This window comes from Anomaloglossus baeobatrachus, chromosome 4, assembly GCF_048569485.1.
Source record: "Anomaloglossus baeobatrachus isolate aAnoBae1 chromosome 4, aAnoBae1.hap1, whole genome shotgun sequence".
Classification (NCBI taxonomy): Eukaryota; Metazoa; Chordata; class Amphibia; order Anura; family Aromobatidae; genus Anomaloglossus; species Anomaloglossus baeobatrachus.
In genome coordinates this window covers 263,516,780-263,537,693 of record NC_134356.1, presented here as the reverse complement: position 1 = coordinate 263,537,693, position 20,914 = coordinate 263,516,780, and the positions used below count along the sequence as shown (strand labels likewise).

General features: G+C 44.0%; 1 protein-coding gene across 3 annotated transcripts in view; it reads right to left on the bottom strand.

The window, feature by feature from the left end:
* Window positions 1–20,914, bottom strand: part of PLXNC1 (plexin C1) — a 346,034-nt gene that overhangs the window by 131,813 nt on the left and 193,307 nt on the right. For all 3 annotated transcript variants that reach the window (XM_075344806.1, XM_075344807.1, XM_075344808.1), the window contains exons 13-15: window positions 8,786–8,986; window positions 6,034–6,210; window positions 758–863 (exon numbers count right to left, since the gene is read on the bottom strand). In XM_075344806.1, the coding sequence (XP_075200921.1) occupies window positions 758–863; window positions 6,034–6,210; window positions 8,786–8,986 (484 nt within the window). The remainder of the gene's footprint in view (window positions 1–757; window positions 864–6,033; window positions 6,211–8,785; window positions 8,987–20,914) is intronic.

Sequence of the window (20,914 nt, the reverse complement as noted above, 5' to 3'; positions counted from 1 at the left end):
TATTTGTCTGTTTAAATGTATTTTTGTGAATTTGTCTTCAAATATGTATATGTACGTATGCCTGTATGTGTATGTGCGTGTCTGTGTGTGGATGGGGCCCACTGAGACTCAACCGGGGACCACAAAAACCTGGAGCCGTCCCTGGCTGCCTTAACATTGGGATCAATTAAAAATATGTGAGTAACTCTACTTTCTGTGTATAAGTGATGGCTGTGAGTGATCCTGGACTGTATCTGTATTGTAGTACTGTAAATCTGAATGTGGCAGAACAGGGTAAGATACATGTTCATTGGATTTATAGTTAAATGCTACAGTTCGTGCTCTACTGTTATGGCTAAAAATGTTAACGTTTATGGGGCCCCCACCAGATTTTCTGCCCAGGGGCCCCCACCAACCTTAATCCGGCCCTGGGTTTGAGGCACAACCTAAACCCTTCTTTTTGCTAGGCTTACAGAACTTGGAATACCAGTGTAAGAAGTGTGTTGACATCAGTGGAGAGTATGTGGAATAAATGTAAAATTTCATCATCCGATCTCATTTCTTTCTGTGTAAAGTAAAAGATTTATCAGCAGGCCCTCGCATACACACAGAGTGGGAGTGAGTTAATACATACGGAATATATAGATGTAGATATAATAACCAATATAAGCAAACATAAACAGAAATCTGTTACAATGGTCACTGAATTGTATTTGACAAGAACAATGAAACTGAAGTAACATTATACACCAAATAAAAAATACAACTGAATACTTACCAATAACTATAATTATCAGAAGTGGAACAACGAGGAGAATAAAAAAATATGGTGCATAGTTTGGCTTTTGCGGTTTTAAGTCCACCTTGAAGTTGCCTAAAGTAATCTAAAATAATGAAGAAACAGGTTGAGTTATTTTAAATGGCTGAAAAAAACCCAATGATTTCATAAAATATGTATATTAACCCGTTCACCCCGAAGCCTTTTTTCACCTTCCTGACCAGGCCAAATGTTTCAATTCTGACCAGTGTCATTTTATGATGTAGTAACTCTGGAACGCTTCTACACATCCCAATGATTCTGAAACAGATTTTTCATGATACTTTGTACTTCATGTTAGTGGTACATTTGGGTTGATGTGATTTGTGTATATTTATGACAATATTGAAAATATGACAAAAAAAGTGAAAATGTAGCAATTTTCTAAATTTAAGTTCTATGCCCTTAAACCTGAGAGTTGTATCACACAAAATCGTCAATAAATAACATTTACCACACATCTACTTTACATCATCATCAATTTTGAAATATCATTTTCTTTTTGTTAGAAAGTTAAAAGGGTTACAAGTTTATCAGCAATTTTTCATTTGTCCAACAAAATTTACCAAACCATTTTTATAAGGGCCACATCACATTTGAAGTTACTTTGAGGGGACTATGTGACAAAATAACCCAAAAGTGACACTATTTTAATAACTGCACCCTGCAAAGTGCTCAATACCACATTTAATAAGTTTACTAACCCATTTAACTAAGTTTAGGTGCTTCACAAAATTAAAGCAATGTTGAAGAAAAAATTAAAACCTTAATTTTTGCTACAAAAATGTTCTTTAAGCACCAAATGTTTCATTTTTACAATGGTAACAGGAGAAAATGGACAATAAAATTTGTTCTGGAATTTGTCCTGAGTACACTGATACCCAATATGTGGTGGAAAACTGTTTGGTTGCACATCAGGTCTGAGAAGAGGAGCACCATTTGACTTTTGGAGCGCAAAATTGGCTGGAGTAGATAGCAGACGTCATGTTATGTTTGCAAAGCCCCTGATGTGCCTAAACAGTGGAAACACCTCCACTAGTAAAACCATTTTGGAAACTATACCACTCATTGAATTTATTTAGCTGTGTGATGAACACCTTAAATTTCTAGGTGCTTAACCTAATTTTATAATGTAAGGCTGTGAAAATAAAACATTACCTTTTTTGTCCACAAAAATTATGATTTAACTCCAATTTTTTCATTTTCACAGACATAACAGGACAATATGGACCTTACAATGTGTTGTGCAATTTTTCCGGACTACACTGATATCCCATATGTTGTAAAAAACTACTGTTTGGGTGCTCAGGTAGTCTTGAAAGGCAATGAGTACCCTTTGAGTTTTGGAGCACAAAATTGGCTGGAATAGATAGCTGCTGCCATGTCATGTTTGCAGAGCCCATGATGTGCCAAAACAGTGAAAGTTCCCCAAAGTTGACCCAATTTTAGAAACTACACACTTCAAGAAATTTATCTAGAGGTATGGTGAGCACATTGATCTCACACGTGCTCCACAAAATTTTATAACGTTGAGCTGTGAAAATAAAAAATTAAATTTTTCCCACAAGAATTATGCTTTAGCCCCAAATTTTTGATTTTCAGAAGGGTAATGTGAGCAGATGGATAGTATAATTTGTTGTCCAGTTTTTCCTGTGTACACCGACACCTCATATGTGGTGGGAAACTACTGTTCGGGCACACGGAAGGCATTGAAAGGGAAAAAGTACTCTGAGTTCTGGAGCACAAAGTTAACTATAATAGATAGTGACACAATGTCACCTTTGCAGAGCCCTTGATGTGCCTAAACAGTGGAAACCCCCCATTTTGGAAACCATACATAGGCATTTATCTAGGGATGTAGTGACCATTAATAGTCTCATGTGATTCACATGGTTATATGAAAAATTACCAATTTTTTTCACTAAAATGTTGGTTTGGCCTCAATTTTTTAAATTTCAAAAGGCTAAATGGAGGGAGAAAATGTATGTTACATTATGTTAAGCAACTCTTCCTGTGTGCGCCAATACCCTATATGTGGCGGTAAACTAATTTTAAGGCACATTACAAAGCTCAGAAGAGAAAGAACACCATATTATAGAGCAGATTTTGCTGTCATGGTTTGCGGATGCCATGTGACATTGCCACAGCCCCTGAGGTGCCAGAGCAAGAGAACCCTCCAAAATTACATCATTTTACAAACTACACCCCTCAATAAATTCATCTAAGGCTACAGTGATCATATTGACATCTTCGGTGTGTGACAGAACTTTATACCATTGGGTGGTTCAGGAAAAAATAATTATATTATTACCACAAAAAAAAAATGCTTTAGACCCAGATTTTACATTTTCACATGGAGAAATAGGTAAAAGTTGAACACTTTTGTCACAATTTTGCCACAATTTCTGCTAAACGTGGCAACATCCTATATGTGTGTATATAGTACTGATTAGCCACATATCGAGACTCAGGAGTGTGAGAGAATGCAAGTAATTTTGTATTGTATAGAAACCATCTTGTCTTTTAACTGAATGATGTCATAGGGCTCAGCTAACACTGATGGGTGGGGAAGATTCACATTTCTATAATCACCTCTGTGGCTCTTATTGGTGCATAGTAATTTCTTTGTTTGGGATACTATATAAGCTGGTTACATGGTATACTAAAACAGAAACTCTCAGTACACCACAAGTGTGTGAGCTGTATTGATTTCTCCAAGCGCTTGTAAAACAAATCTTATTAATTTGGAGTTCCAATGACATAGAAGGAGTAGATTTCGCTCACAGGAGGAAAGGAGCACTATTTGACTCTTGGAGCACAGATATTCCTAGAATAGTTTGCAGGCTCCATAAACAGAATCCCTTAGTGCCAGAACAGCAAAATCACCCCACAAGTGACCCCATTTTGGAAATTACATCCTTTGGAACGTATTTACAAGTGTAGTGATGTTTTTCATGGGTGTTTTCCAAAGCACCAATGGATTTTGCTGAGTGTTCTGAATGGCGTAAAGGTCAAGCTTGTATACTTGTGCTTTATTTATTCTTGTTGCTACTGCTTCCGGCACTCCAATTACTGTTAGAATGATTGAAGTAGAAGTACACATGCTCAACTTCTCCTTCATTCAGAAGCTGACCTTAAGAACATCACTCACTAGATTGATGAGCGTACCAGTGGTTGGACCCCCAGAACTTGTCAAGCTACCCCTATCCTATAGCTAGGGTGTAACATTTGATCTTGGTATATACCCTTTAAATGCATTTTGGAAACTATAGACAGCGTTAATTATATCAAAGTACAAGAAACATAACTAATGGGAATGATCTGACGTGAAAGAAAATATATTACATCATGATGACATTTTTTTAAACAACAACCATTATATAAAACCAGGCACTATAAATATTTAACTTTGGGTATAACAGACAAATTACAAAATATGGGGAAACTGCCATACATTTTTCAACTTTGTTGCTGTAGGGAAAAACATATCTTCTCTCATAGATGCAAAAATCGTCTCTATCACTCAAAAGATTTAGGTGGTAGTGCTTTGCTGGTAATAGCGAATGTATCAAATATTCAAAGTCAGGACAATAAAGATGGCACTTACTAAAGCTTTTTTCTTCTTTATTAATGTAAATTCCTTAAAAGCGAGCAAAGTTAAGGCCAAGTTCATATGACTAGACGGTAATTTTGGTAACCAATGTTATTCAATGGGGCAGTGCAGATAAGCAATTTTTCTCATGGACACATGAACACATAAAAAAGATCGCAGCTTGCACTGGTTTCTTCCATATTTCACAGCAGACTCACCCATTCAAGTTTATGGTAGAGCATAAAAAAAAAATCGTATTTCAAACGGCGCAAAAGTATAAAAACCAACTTTTTGGATTTTCTGGATGAAAATCTGATTACTTTTTTGTTCTTATGTGAATCCAGCCTCATATGAAGTGCAGAGTAGGACTTGTATAAGGTATTTAATGGCTGTTTCGCATCACTCCAATGCTTTCTCTAACCTCTTGAACATGAACACTCTAGAGGAATAAACAGTTTACAAAAATGTAGGAATGGCATGGAACTGACATCACCTGCCTTAAGGCCCCGTCACACACAGAGATAAATCTTTGGCAGATCTGTGGTTGCAGTGAAATCATGGACATATTATTCCATTTGTACACAGCCACAAACCTGACACTGATTGTCCACAATTTCCCTGCAACCACAGATCTGCCACAGATTTATCTCTGTGTGTGACAGGGCCTTTAGACGTGTCCTGGAATTCACCACTACTTATAACTTGGCTTGCTTTTCATACATTAATGTTAATGAAGAAGAAAACACCATTGATGGATGTTGCCTTTCTTTCTGACTTTAGATACTTTAGATATTTTAAAACATTCCGATTTGCTGTACAATGATCAGCTCTCAGACATTGTTGGAAAATAAAATGTTTTACTTGTAACATATAATGCGGAAAGAAAGGGGTTAATACCGCACTGCCGTGGAGAAAGAAACAAGTCCGATGTGTCTTAAAGGTGATTTATTAGACAATGCGTTTTGAAGAAACCATCTCCTTCATTAGGTCACAATCACATCGGTGACCTGTGATGTGATTGTGACCTGATGAAGGAGCTGGTTTCTCTGAAACGCGTTGTCTAGTAAATCCCCTTTAAGACACATAGCCATTGGATATGTACGCTTCTGTACTGTGTAATGGCTGTGTCACAGGAATGTGTTTCTGTCTCATCATCGGTCCTGTGAGCTCATCATAAATCAAGTGAGCAAGATATTAGCTCAGTGGCTGCAGGAGCTAATACACTGACTTCATTTATGAGCTCAGGGTAATGGAGACATGGCAGAAACACACAGTTCTGTGAAAAAAACGGGCAGGGAAATGTGTTACCTCAGGCAATGAAATATGTTACCTCAGAAAGTGGCAGCTGTGAGCCCCTGCTGTTTCATCTATATACTCTCTTATCATAAATGACTTCTGCTATCTTCCCTGACCAGGAGCTGTGGTATGTCCCAACAAAAGGAGCAGTTCTGCATGGTCAGTCACAGCAAATAATAGTACAGGGCTACATTTCTAAGTTTATCATTTTTTTAACACATTGAGATCTGGAACAACCCCTTTAACAAAGCATAATCTTCTCTCTGCTCAACAGAATAAGCCTTCGGCTGTACAGTAGACTCCAATATTATCATACATAATTCACATAAAATTGATCAGAATCACTCACCTTAACCATCATTTCTTGGACATCAATTTCCTTTTTCCCATCATTCCTTGCTTTACATTGTATAAAGTTTTGATTTACTACTGTAACATTCCATGTTGTATTGCTTAGCGTCTCACCCTTGTAAAGGATTTGAATGTCAATTTCATGTGCCTGAATTTCCAGGTCATCCTCTGTTTTCTGGGGATTAATTACATTTGAGTTATACAGTGTTTGCTCAATCATAATATGCTAAGATTAGCATAAATGCAATGCAAGAATCATTTTATTGTCAACGGTCAAATTGTACTATATTCACTAAAGTGCATATTCTTGATAATTGGTGATGTATCATTTCTGTTGGTGTATAGTTAGGAAGAGAAATATTAGGACAGTGACCAAACCTTGGTGATTTGGGGTCTTGGTGCCGCTATTTTCGGTTTAAAATGAAACAACTGAGATGTAATTGAAGTGCAGATTTTCAGGTTTAATTAAAGGGGTTGAACAAAAATATCTTGTGAAACGTTTAGGAATTGCAGCCATTTTTCTACAAAGCCTTCTCATTTTAGAGACTCAAATGTAACTGGACAAATTTACTTTACCATAAATAAAATATTCATTTTTAATTCTTCATAGAGAATCCTTTACAGGCAATGACTGCCTGAAGTCTGGAAGCAATGGACACCAAATGCTGGGTTTCCTCTTTTGTGATGCTTTGCCAGATCTATACTGCTGCTGACTTCAGTTGTTGCTTGTTTGTTTGTTTTTATGAGTTAAGTTTTGTGTTAACTATGTAAAATACATGCTCGATGGGGTGAGATCTGGTGACTGACTCTGCCATTGCAGAATATTCTACTTATTTGCTTTAAAAAACTTCTGCATTGCTTTCGCAGTATATTTTGGGTCACTGTCCATTTGTACTGTGAGACGACGTCCAATCAACCTTTCTGCATTTGGTTGAAGCTGAGCAAAAAGTATAGCCTAGTACACTACAGAATTTATCTGGCTGCTTCTGTCTTCAGTCACATCATCAAGAAACACTAGTGACCAGTGCCATTGGAAGCCAGGCATCTCCATGCCATCACACTGCCTCCACCATATTTTACAGATGTGGTGTGCTTTGGATTATGAGCCGTTCCAAGCCTTCAGCATACTTTCTGCTTCCCATCATTCTGGTATAGCTTAATCTTTGTTTCATCTGTTCATAGAATGTCAAAAAGCATCTAAAGAAGCCAGCCCAATTCTGGAAAAACAAAGTCTAATCTGGTCTTTCTATTTTTTGAGGTTTATTAATGGTTTGCACCTTGTGGAGAACCCTCTCTATTTACACTCAGAAACACTTCTCTTTATGGTAGACTTAGATACTGAAACACTTTTTTGAAAGTGTTTTTCACTTGGGTGGATTTAGTGAAGGGGTTTTCCTTCGTTAAGGAAGGGATTCTGTGAGCATCCAACACTATTATCTCCCTTGGACATCCAGGCCTCTTTGAGTTCCCATGCTCTCCAGTGTGCTCAATTTTTCAGAATATTCCAAACTTTTGATTTGTCCACCCTTAACATTTCTGCTATCTCTCTGATGGATTTCTTCTTTTTTTTCCGCCCGATTATGTTCTGTTTCTTCTTCATTGAGCGCTCCTTTGACCGCATGTTGTGGGTTTACAACAACAGTTTCCAAATACAAATGCCACATCTGGAATCAACTCCAGACCTTTTAACTGCATACTTGATGATGGATTAATATGGGAATAGCCGACACATCCCATTAAAGAGCTTTTGAGATATTTATCCAATTACTTTTGGTCCCTTTAAATAGAGGCAGCTAGATGTTAAAGAGCTGTAATTCCTAAACCCTTACTCCAATTTGGATGTGAATACCCTCAAATTAATGCTGAGAATATGCACTTAAAACCACATATTGATTACATAACTGTATATTGAAAATGTTTTGGTTAGCAGGTAAAAATAACAAAATTTGTGTCACTGTCCAAATATTTCTGGTCCTAATAGGAGTATTGCTTTTGTATCAGTAAATTTCAAATTCATATATTGCCAGCAGATATTAATGGGTACATAAATAGATCATCTCAGCATGGTGGCTCAGTGGTTAGCACTGTTACTTTGTAGGTGCTGGGCTCAGCCTTCAAATCCTACCAATGACAACGTCCGTATGGCGTTTGAGTGAGTTTCCGCCCACGCTCCAAAATCATACTGATAGGGAATTTAGGTTGTGAGCCCCAATGGAGACAATGATGATGATATCAGGAAAGTGCTGTGAAAATTAATGGTGCTATATAAGCAAGTAAAATAAATAAACAAATAAAAACTATGGGAAATAAAACATGAAGGGCAGAGATGAGCAGATTGCTTTGCGTAACTTTGGTTCACAGGCCAAGGCAATGCTCTCTGGCTGGGAACAAGAGCTACCCAAATTTCCTGAGCTTCTGGGTTCGTAGATTTGGTTGTTGTGATGCTATCTTTGTAGTGTACAGTCAAAGTCTCGTCAGTCCCTGGTAATAAGCTGAGTCCCAGACAGTAAAGAGATTTTCACAGCTCCTGTCCTTATGCAGAGAGCACTGACCTGGACCGTGGGTTGCGCAAAGCAATCCGCTCATCTCTAGGCTAGTTATATTTCATCCATTCTAACAAGGGAAGTTGATTTCTTGCCCTCGTTACACAAACACATCAATGAGGGTTTATTTACTGTTATATTTCAGTGCTAGATTAGACAGATCACATCTTACCACAATAAGAAATAAAAATATGTTGTCACACTTACCTCTATTAGGAGTTCAATTTCATTATTGTTATAATTTAGTAGAATGAAAGTCTTGAAACTAGGGTGCTTCTTATAAATTAATTCTCCACAAATTATGGTACTGTCTTGAATTCTTAGGTTCATAGTGTAAGTCTGTGGGTTTTCACCTAGATTAGGAGCTTGAAATTGACAGTGTGTTGAATTTCCTAGGCACGTAATTGTCTGAAAAACCACAAAAAACATTGTTTGGTATGTAGTAATAGATTAATCATAGAGAAAAATAATCTATAAACATCATACATCTTTTAAAGAGGTTCTTTCACCAAATTTTTCATTTTAAACTGGACACACCAGGCCAAATTCATCAAGACCTGCTCGCTAATTTTCATGCTACATTTTATAAAAAAATTGAGGTTTTATATTAGCTGAATGGATACTGTAGATATTATGGGCAGACAAGCCTCATGTGTAGCGAGAAACACGAGGGTCAGGGTTGCCCTTGTCTGCTGGCCTGGCTGTGTTTAGAAATATCACATAGACTTGGGCTCATCCCACTGAATGCCTGTACTCCTTTCTCAAGGGCAGAGCACTACTGAGACAACACAGGGTGAGGTTACTACACTCCAGAAAAAACATTATTGGGTTGCCAACAGACAACAGCATGTAGCACATTCTCACAAAGAACACTAAATGGTGCAAGTAACAGTAACATTTCCGCTGGCTCCCCAGAGATTAGAACCTCCACGACTTTGGGGCTTCAAGGGCCACTACACCAGTGGGAAGCCACACGTTTTTGACAGGCACCCACTTAGAGGAAAGAGCAGCAAGCTTAGGAAGCCAATCAAGGGTATGTGGCTAGGTGACCAGATAATTCAAACCTAGGTTCTCCAAAGTCCTGTACAATCACACAGGTGACAGGAGCATGGGTCTTTTTATATCACTAATTTTTTAGCTCCCATTTCATGGCATTGTGTTCCAGAAGATGTAGGGATAAACATGGCTGTTTCCTAGCTTGTTAGCAAGGTGAATTAGACTGCATAATTGTCCTCCAAATGATGCAAACTAGTACACCGCAGGGGGCTGATGCAATCCGTAATCAACAGACATTCCACAAATTAGCATACAAAAAGGGCACCCTTCAGTCTCCCATGGAACATTGACTCATGTCTGTTGACTTAATGAATAATGTAATAATACGTCTGTCATAATTAGGAACAGTGTAAATGAAAAATATAATTTTATGGAAATGTACAAACAGCAGAACAGTTACATTTAGTGACAAAAGGACAAACTGGATGCCACAGAGTTTTTCCACAAACTTCTCCGACTGTCATGGCGGTATTGGACTGTGTTCTGACTGCAGATTCTGAGATTATGCTCAATGGTTTTTCTTGTGTCTGGGATCAACAAAGGCAGACTCAGGCATTGACCTGCTGTCTGCTGATTCCTAGGGAGGCTGGCAAGAGTTAATCTCTATTAGTCTGCTTGCCCCTTTAATCATATGTTGTGGGGAGACCTATTACATCTGCTCCCCTCTTATATATATTGTTGGAATCCTTCTACCCATGCCAGCTATGGGTTAATCTATGTTGGTCTGTGAGGTGTGGTGTCCCGGGTTCGCCCTGGTGAAATTTGTGCTTAGTTGTGCTTTTTTGCAGTTCTGGAATGTAACCCTGCTGTTTTGTACTTCTTTCCTGCTCTTATTTTCCTACTGTTGTATAAACCAGAGATGAACAGACAATTCTTCTTGGAAGTGGATGCATCTTCCTCCGGGGCTGGAGCCATCATCACACAGAAATCAGGTTCCAGGAAGATGGTAACCTTCAGTTTCTATTCCAGAGCCTTCTCTGCATCTGAGCGTAATTGCATGATTGGCAACTGAGAATTATTTGCTATCAAGATGGCTCTGGAGGAGTAATAATACTTACTGGAGTCAGCAGTACATCCTGTAGTCATCTACATCGACCCTAAAAATTTGGTCTACTTAAAGACGGCTCAGAGACTGAACCCACGTCAAGCCCAATAGTCATTGTTCTTCACCCGCTTTGACTTTGTTCTCCAGTTCTGGCCAGTTGAATAGAACGTCAAGGCAGATGCATTCACCAGATGCTTTTATCTACTGACAAGGAGGAGGAGCCTCAACATATTATCAAACCTTCCAAGATGCTCATGGTGGCTCCAGTTGACACGTCTTGAATTCTTCCTGGAAAGATGTTTGTCGCTGAATCAGACAGGAAGCATATTCTTCGGAGGGGTCATTTTTCCAAGTTGACAGGTCAACCCTGACAGAAGAAGTCCATTCAGCTGATCTCTTGACATTACTTGTGGCCAATGCGGCATCAAGACTAGAGTTGAGCGCGGTTCGTGGTTCGTGGTTTTCCAGTTCGCGGTTCGAGTGATTTTGGGGGTTAAAAGTCGAACTCGAGCTTCTTGGTAAAAGTTCGGCAGTTTGAGTTACGTTCGAGAACGGTTCTATCAGCAAAAGCAGGGCTTTTTACAGCTACAGTGTGCAGGAAGCCATTGCTGGCAGCCTGCGGTAAGCTGGTAACCAAGATAAACATCGGGTATCCAAGCAAAGAGCTTTGTTTAGTAACCCGATATTTATCCTAGTTATGTGTGCAGGGAGCCGACACTTCCCCGCTGGGCTCCGCCCCCTCCTGCACTCGGCATGTACACACACACACACTCACACTCACCTATCCCCAGCCATGCAGTCCCCGGCACTGGCGTCCTCAGCGCACATGGCCCCGCTAGGCTCCACCCACTTCGCACACGTGGCCCCGCTAGGCTCCAAGCACTTTGCACTCCGCCGCCCGCACACATGGCCCCGCTAGGCTCCACCCACTTGCACTCCGCACACATTACCCCACTTGGCTCCACCCACCTGGGACCCTGCACACATTACCCTGCTTGGCTCCGCCCACCTTGCACTCTGCGCACATTACCCTGCTTGGCTCCGCCCACCTGGCACTCCGCACACATGGCCCCGCTTGGCTCCGCCCACCTGGCACTATGCACACATTACCCCGCTTGGCTCCACCCAACTGGCACTCTGCACACATTACCCCGCTTGGCTACGCCCACCTTACACTCTGCACACATGGCCCCATTGGGCTTCGCCCACCTCGCACTCCGCACACATGGCCCTGCTCGGCTTACCTGCGGTGATGAAGTCCCGCCCTCTCGACCTCAGCTGTCACTGTCCTCCATGGCCGCCGCTTGTCACATCTCCTCCTCTCGCTGCCAACCAGAGACTGTCACTATGGGTGACGTCACAGGCTCCCGCGATACTTGGCTGTGAAGGTCATTGAAGTCAGTGACAGGTCTGCTATCAGCAGTGCAGGAGATCAGTGCAGGTAATGTACCTCGCTATGCTCCTGACAGCAGCACTTGTCATGCCCTGCAGTGACCTGGGCTGACCTATTGATGTTAGCTCAGGTCACTGCATTGCTCTCCCAGCCAATGGGGAACATTCTGTTCTTCATTGACTGGGACAGGGACTATGGTATGGATCGTCATGGGAACCGCTTGGATTACAGCAGACCTGGATTTGTTTTTCTTTCTAATAAATTGGTGAAAGAGGGAATGTTTTGGGCAGTGTTTTTTTCAAATAAAAATGTGTCTGTCGTCTATTTTTTTTATTATTACTGACTGGGTTGGTGATGACGGGTATCTGATAGACGCCTGACCTCACGAACCCCAGGGCTTGATGCCAGGTGACATTACACATCTGGTATTAACCCCATATATCACCCCGTTTGCCACCGCACCAGGGCACGGGATGAGCTGGGGCGAAGCACCAGGATTGGCGCATCTAATGGATGCGCCACTTCTGGGGCGGCTGCGGCCTGCTATTTTTAGGCTGGGAAGAGTCCAATAACCATGGACCTCCCTAGTCTGAGAATATCAGACCCCAGCTGTCCGCTTTACCTTGGCAGGTGATCCAATTTTGGGGGGACCCCCACGTGTTTTTTTTTAAATTATTTATGTAATTTTAAATAACAGCGTGAGGTGCCCTCAGTTTTGGATTACCAGCCAAGGTGAAGCTGCCAGCTGTGGTTTGCAGGCTGCAGCCGTCTGCTTTACCCTAGCTGCCTACAAAAATAGGTGGAACCCCACATCATTTTTTTGGATAAATACAAGGCTAAGCATCCCTTAGTGCCCCATGAAAGGAACCAAAGGGTGCAAAATTACAAAATGCAGGAGAGTGGGACATTATGTGTCTTTCTGCCACTATAATGACAGAAAAAACTGATATGAAGTGTACAAGCAAAAGAAAATCACCAGAGCGCTCTACGCTGTGAAAAGCAGTAGAAAATGGCACTGGAGTGAACATGTGACCGCCTCATGTAGGTTGAAGCTTTGGATCTGTACAGCTGGGGGCTCGGCTGCTCTCCGCCAGGCCGCTCGGATCCGGGCTCGGGTTGTCGGTGGCTCGAGCGCCTCCGGACCGGGGGCCACGTCGATCTGGAAAGGGGGGGTTTGGTTGTTTGGTTTGGGGTGGACTGGTTTCACGGCTGGAGCCGCGGTGACCGGTAACAGTTCGTGACGCCACCCACGGGTCGTGGTGAGGTGATGGGCACCACCGCTGCGGTGAGGGTGCGGGGGCTCGTCCGGGATCGGTGGTGGGTCGCAGCTAGGTGTTGACCCTTCCGTGGGTAGGGGGTTTGTTGGTCCTGGGGCCAGGTGGCAGGAGCGGGGGGTTGCAAGACGCAGAGGCTCACTTGCGGCGCAGTGCCTGATGGCACTGGTGTACTCACGATTAAACCACACAGAGTCAATGGTAAACCAAGTTCGGTGTAGATCGGTGCCCTCAGCCGGCTGCGTGTGTCCCCAGTGAGGTTGGTGATGTCGCCTTTCTCCTGCACCTTTAAATTTGCTATAGTGACTCCTATGCTTCAGCAACGGTAGTCCGCTCCCCGGCTTTTGGGTACCGGAGGAGCCCTTTTGCCCGCAGGCGCTGGCCCTTTGGATCTCTGGCCCTAGGCAGTGGCTCTTATCCGGAATCGGTGTGCTGTTGCCGTCTATCGGGACTTTGGGTGGGTATGAACCCCTGAGGTCCAGACCGCAATCAGTAGATTTGTCTGAGCCCGGTTGCTTCTGGACTAGAACAGGGTCTGAGTACCCTGCCTGGTGCTCCGGTTGACTTGTTAGCTCCCCGGTTCGGGTCCGAAGGGTCACCACCCTCTTCTCGATCCCTACGGTTCCGCAGTTCAGTCCCTGACTGGACCCCTGTAGACGGCCACCACCGTCTGCCTGCCTGACCGTTCCAAGGGGTCCTAGGCTCCGTCCTAGGCCCCTGACTCTCAGCTCACCACTTTTACTTTTACTCCTCTCACTACGCCTCTCCCCACTCGACTCACTTGTCCTTTCCCTGCCTCAGGCCAGCAGACTCCTCGGAGGGCGTGCCTATCCACCTGGCTCCGCCCACCTGGTGTGCCTGGCTAGACCTGAGGTAGGCGGTCAGGACTTGTTGGCTGCTGGTGCCTCACTGGGGTGGGGGTGTGTGTGGTGTTGTGTGTTGTTACCTGTGACCCCTGGGGGTCCAGGGCGTCACAGATCCTGGGTATATTTATGTATTTTCCCTCCTTCTGTTTTTTTTTGCAGTATGCAAACAAACGGAAGGCACACGGATGACATATGGACCGTATATGGAACAGAAACGAATGCCACACGGATGCACCCGTAAAAAAAACAAACAGTTTTTTGTGGACCGCAAAAACATATCGGTCGTGTGAATGAAGCGTTATTTTGGTCTGCCGTTTATAAACAACAGGCAGAAATAAGTGAATAGCGCCCCCCAGCGTCAGAAAATCTCCGGGCTTTCAGGGGGTAGCTGAGACCCTGGAGATCATGATTTAGGCCGTTTTTTCCGGTCCCCGCTCACGTGATCACAGGTATACACCGTATACCGATGATCACGTTACAGTAAATGACAGTGTCGGTAAAAAATTATTTATCTCCCATCTGGCATGAACAAACATGTCAGATGGGAGATAAATCTCCTTCCCGGTCCCCTCAGGTCCCCCGCTGTCGCCAAAGTGCCCCCCCCTAACCCCCTCCCGGAAATCCAAGATGGCCGCGCGCACAGCAGCGCGCTGGCCGCATTCACCCTACTCCTCTGATTTCTGTCGCATGTGTCATGACACATGCAACAGAAAACTCCTCCCCAAGCCCTGCCAGGTCACCCCCTATATCCCCCCGGTGTTCCCCGGTGTCCCACGGTACCTGTGCAGCGTTGATCCCCCGCGGCCCTCTCCTTCACAATAGACACTGCCGCATGCACAGAGCAGCTGTCAGCTCAGCTTCCTGTGTTCAGACACAGTGAGTGGTGGTTATGCATCTGTAAGCTAAATGGGCGGCACAGTGGCTCAGTGGTTAGCACTGCAGTCTTGGAGCACTGAGGTCCTGGGTTCAATTCCCACCAAGGACACCATCTGCAAGGAGTTTGTATGTTCTCCCCATGTTTGCATGGGTTTTCTCCGGGTTCTCCGGTTTCCTCCCACACTCCAAAGACATAAAGATAGGGAATTTAGCATGTGAGCCCCGATGGGAACAGTGTTCCCAATGTATGTAAAGCACTATGGAATTAATAGCGCTATATAAATGAATAAATAATTATTATTATTACTGCAATGCCCTGCTCATGAGGTAAGGAACATAGTTGATCAGGAGAGCTATACTACATTTCCAAATGGAGGTATTTGATTTTATAGTTGCCCCGCTGAACGACTACCAAACATGAGTCCGTTATACGCCACAAGAAAACACATCTAAATAGCGAGCTCTGTTGTTTAGTATTCATTCAGCTGGATAACTGGACTTAACCCCTTCACGACCTTGGACGGATCTATCCGTCATAGATCGTGTCCCGTTAAGCCCCGCCCCCTGCCGCGGGCAGGCGGCGTGGATCGGCACACATATCAGCTGTTTTCAACAGCTGACATGTGTGCCTGCTAGCCGCGGGTGGAATTGCTTCCACCCGCGGCCATTAACCCCTTAAATCTTGCTGCCAAAGTCTGGCAGCAAGATTTAAATGCGCGCGGCCATGTTTGTTACTCACCGCCGCCCCCACCGGAAGTCACGTGTGTTATCACGTGACTATCGGTGGTTGCCATCGTAGCACAGGGTCATGTGATGACGCCTGCTGCTACGATGTTTCACTTTCATTTTCCCTCGGCCGAGAGCAGAGGGAAAACCAAAGTGACTGAATCTGCTGATTACAGCGGTATTGCTGTGATCAGCAGATAGCGATCAGCAATCGGATTGCTGATCGCTATAGCCCCCTAGGGGGACTAGTAAAATAAAAAAAAAAAGTAAAAAAAAAAGTTTTAAAAAATAAAAAAAAAAACAAAAAACCTAAAAGTTCAAATCACCCCCCTTTCCCCCCATTGAAAATTAAAGGGTTAAAAAATAAATAAATATACACATATTTGGTATCGCCGCGTTCAGAAATGCCCGATCTATCAAAATATAAAATCAATTAATCTGATTGGTAAACGGCGTAGTCGCAAAAAAATTCCAAACGCCAAAATTACGTTTTTTGGTCGCCGCAAGTTTTACGCAAAATGCAATAACAGGCGATCAAAACGTAGTATCTGCGCAAAAATGGTACCATTATAAACGTCAGCTCGAGACGCAAAAAAAAAGCCATCACTGAGGCATAGATCCTTAAAAATAAGAACGCTACGTGTTTCGGAAAATGGCGCAAAACGTGCGCCACTTTTATTGGACAAACTTGTGAATTTTTTTTAACCCCTTAGATACAAGTAAACCTATACATGTTTGGTGTCTACAAACTCGCACCGACCTGAGGCATCACATAGATACCTCAGTTTTACCATATAGTGAACACGGTGAATAAAATATCCCAAAAACTATTGTACGATCACACTTTTTTTGCAATTTTTCCGCACTTGGAATTTTTTTGCCGTTTTCCAGTACACTATATGGTAAAACTTATGGTTTCATTTAAAAGTACAACTCGTCCCGCAAAAAACAAGCCCTCATATGGCAAGATTGATGGAAAAATAAAAATGTTACGCCTCTCAGAAGAAGGGGAGCAAAAAACAAAAACGCAAAAACGGAAAGTGCCCGGGGGCTGAAGGGGTTAAAGGGGTATTCCATCTCCAAGATCCTATCCCCAATATATAGTAGATGGAATAGCAATAATATCAGCAAATACCAATATTTGGAAATGTAGAATAGTTCTCCTGATTAGCAACCGTTATGACATGGACTCTGCTGCTGTGGACACGGGGAGAGTGGGTGCAGATTCATTGCACCCACACTCCTCACATGGAGGGTCTGTACTCCTAGAAAATGGGGGATACGTTCCCTGAGCATGTCCCCATCATATTCTAGACGGTCCAGAGTCATCGTGGGACCCCCTTATTTTTTTTCTTACAATAAATTGGTGAAAGAGGGGATGTTTTGGGGAGTGCTTTTTCAAATACATTTTTTTTGTCTATTTTTTTGTTAGTACTGACAGTTTGTGATGTCAGGTATCTGACAGATGCCATGACATCACAAACTGCTGGGCTTGATGTCAGGTGACCTTACAGCTAGTATCAACCCCATTTATTACCCCGTTTGCCACTGCACCAGGGTATGGGATGAGCTGGGGTGAAGCGACAGGATTGGCGCATCTAGTGGATGCGCCACTTCTGGGGCGCCTGCGGCCTGCTATTTTTAGGCTGTGAAGGGCCAATAACTATGGACCTTCCCACCCTGAGAATACCAGACCACAGCTATCCGTTTTACCTTGGCTGGTGATCCAATTTGGGGGGGACCCTACTTTTTTTTTGTAATTATTATTATTTATAAAATAATTATAAAAAAGTGCCTGGGGTGACCTCCACATTGGATCCCCAACCACGATAAAGCTGCCAGCTGTGGTTTTCAGGCTACGTCATTTTCTTTTTAACTATTTTTTAAATAAAAAAAAATTAATGGGCTTCCCTGTATTTTGATTGCCAGCCAAGGTAACGCCAGGCAGATGGGGGTGGCAACCCGTAGCTGTCTGCTTTAACTGCGCTGAGAATCAAAAATACTGCGGAGCGCTATGTCATTTTTTTTTTAATGATTTATTTTTACAGCACTGTGATATTAGGCAATCAAAATACAGGGAAGCCCTTTTTGTTTTTAGTTATTTAAATAAATAATTAAAAAAAAATATATATATGGGCTCCCGCTGCATTTTTTGTATTGCTAGCTAAGGGTAATCCAAGCAGCTACTGGCTGCTAACCCCCACTGCTTGGTGTTACCTTCACTGGCAATGGAAAATCCAGGGAAGCATTTTTTATTTTTTTTTTTGCCAAAAAACTACAAAAAAAAATAACGTGGGCTTCGCCATATTTTTGTATGCTAGCCAGGTACAGCAGGCAGCTACGGGCTGCCCCCAACCCCCGGCTGCCTATTTGTACCCGGCTGGGAACTACAAATATAGGGAAGCCCTTTTTTTTAATTAATTCATGAATTTTACGAAATTAAAAAAAAAAAAAACAACGTGGGCTTCGCCCCATTTTTGTGTCCAGCCGGGTACAACTAGGCAGCTGGGGCTTGGAATCACCAGCACAGGTTAGCCCGAGGTTTGTGGGCGCCTCTCCTGCGAATTGCTGTCCGCAGCCGCCCCAGAAAATGGCGCTTTCATAGAAGCGCCATCATCTGGCGCTGTATCCAACTCTTCCAGCAGCCCTGAAGCCGGGTGGCTTGCTGGGTAATAAGGGTTAATACTAGCTTTGTTTTACTAGCTAGTATTAAGCCAGAGATTCTTAATGTCGGGCAAGTTTGACCCGGCCATTAAGAATCTCCAATAAAGGGTTAAAAAAAAACACCACACAGAAAAAAAATTCTTTAATAGAAATAAATACACAGACACGCTTAGGGACTCCATGTTTATTACCCCCTCTCAGCCCTCCACGATCCTGCTGTTCTGCCTTCTTTCTCAACACATGCAGCTCTGCTACATTATACAGCATGAGAGAAAGGACGCTGTGCTCCGTGCAGAAATCACTCTGTGAGAGTGACCACAGGCTCCCGGCTGTAAGCGACGGGTTGCCATATCAACGCTGCTCCGATCACGTGATTCCGGTGCCGCTGCGTGTGGTAGCGGTGACGTCACCGTCACCGCTACCAAGCGCATTGCTATGGCAACAGTGATCTCTGTTATTGACCGGCTGTGTCAGCCGGTCAATAAGGGAACGGGGAAGCAGAACGGGGAGTCGACCGTGTGCTAGACCATGTCGCCGGTACACAGCGATACACAAACGTGCACCGTGTACCAAAGAGATGCAATGACAGGTCCTAGCATGATGCGTCATAGTCATGTGACCAGTCTGTAGCCAATGAGATAATAGACACGTGACTGGTCACATGGCTATTTTGACATCACGATAGGTCCTGCATCACTGCTGGTTACCGGGAAGACGCAGCGATTACCGATTGAAAAGCGGCGGGAGACAGAGTGCAGGACGCATCCCGGGGACAGGTAAGTGTTATGACAATGTTTATTAACTGTATGTGTACATTTATAATGTGTTTTTATGTGTTTGTGATTGCCTCCCATTGTTTCCTATGGGTTCGAGTGGTTCGCCGAATCGGTTTGCCGAATTGAACTCGAACCAGACCTCCGTTCGGCGAACCAAGCTCGAGCTCGACCGGTTCGCTCATCTATAGTCAAGACGTTATAGAGTTTGTTTTGGCCTGTCCTTCATGTGCTCGCAACAAGACCCCTCAGAAGCTTCCTGCTGGGTGGCTACTTCCTCTACCAGTGCTTTCCACTTTTTGGCAGCAGAGTTCGATGGACTTCATCCACGACCTGCCAAGGTCCTCTTATTGTACAGTTATCTGTGTAGTAGTGGAAATATTTTCCTACATGAGCAATTTTACTCTGCTGTCCAATTTGCCTTCTGTGCCAGTGCTTGCTGAGCACATCTTCCACCTGCAAGACATGCCCCTCCATACTGTGTCCGACAGAGGTGTTCAGTTCACCACTCGGTTCTGGATAGCTGTCTGGATAGTTGCTGGATGTCACTTTGGACTTCTCGTTGGCCTACCATCTGCAGTCCAATGGCCAGGTTGAGCAAGTCAACTAGATCCTGATGAATTTCTTGCGACACTTCATCAACGAGCAACACAACGATTGTGTCAAGCTGCTTCTGTACCACCCCGCGCTCGGCTGCAGCCGAGCCACTCGGATCCGGGCTCATGTGTCGTGGCTCGAGCGCCTCCGGACCGGGGGTCATGTCGCTCTGCAAGGGGGCTGGCGCTTTGAAGGGGGGTTTTAGGTTTAAAGTTCGTGACGTCACCTAAGGCTTGTGGTGAATGTAGGCACCACCGCTGCTGTTTACTAGGCACCCCGGGGGAGATGTTGGTGCAGCTTGTGATGTTAACCCCTCCGTGGGCAGGGGTAGTGGCCCCGGGACCCATTGGATGTGATGCGATGTTGGTGCTCGGCGGGGCAGGGCGGTGCGTGGCCCGAAGGCACAGTGGTACTCACTCTGACAAACACAAGGGAGTCTCTACGGTAAACCAAATGGATGATGGTCGGTGCCCGCAGCTGGCTGCTTCGGTTCCCCAAACGGGTTGATGGTGTTCGCCTTTCTCCTGCACCTTTTTGTAGTTATGGACAGCCGCGCTTCAGCGACGGGAGTCCCGCTCCCCGGCGTGTATGTCGGGAGAGCCCGTTGGATCTCTTGGCCTTGGCGGTGGCCGTTATCCGGAATCGGTGGGCTGTTGCTTTCTTTCGGGACTTGGTTGGGAAAGGACCTAGAGTCCAGACCTCAATCAGTTAATTAACGGGGTCCGGTAGATTTGAGACCGCCTTTCAGGCTCTGAGTACCCCCTCATGTGCTCCGGTTTCCAGTCGGTTCCCCAGTTCGGTACCGGCGGGCCACTACCCGGTCCCGGCTACCTACGGTTCCACCAGGCTGTCTTCCCGGCTCCTGCAGACGGCCACCATCGTCTGCCTCCTAGCCAAAGTTCCCGGGCTCCTACCCAGGACACTGACAGATTTACTCCGCACTTCCATTGTCACAACTAGACTCACTCCTCTCCACTTCACTGTCAGAACTCATCTGTTTTGAGTTTTTCCTGCATCTGGGGCTGTGAACTCCTAGGTTGGCGTGGCCAACCGCCTGGCTCCGCCC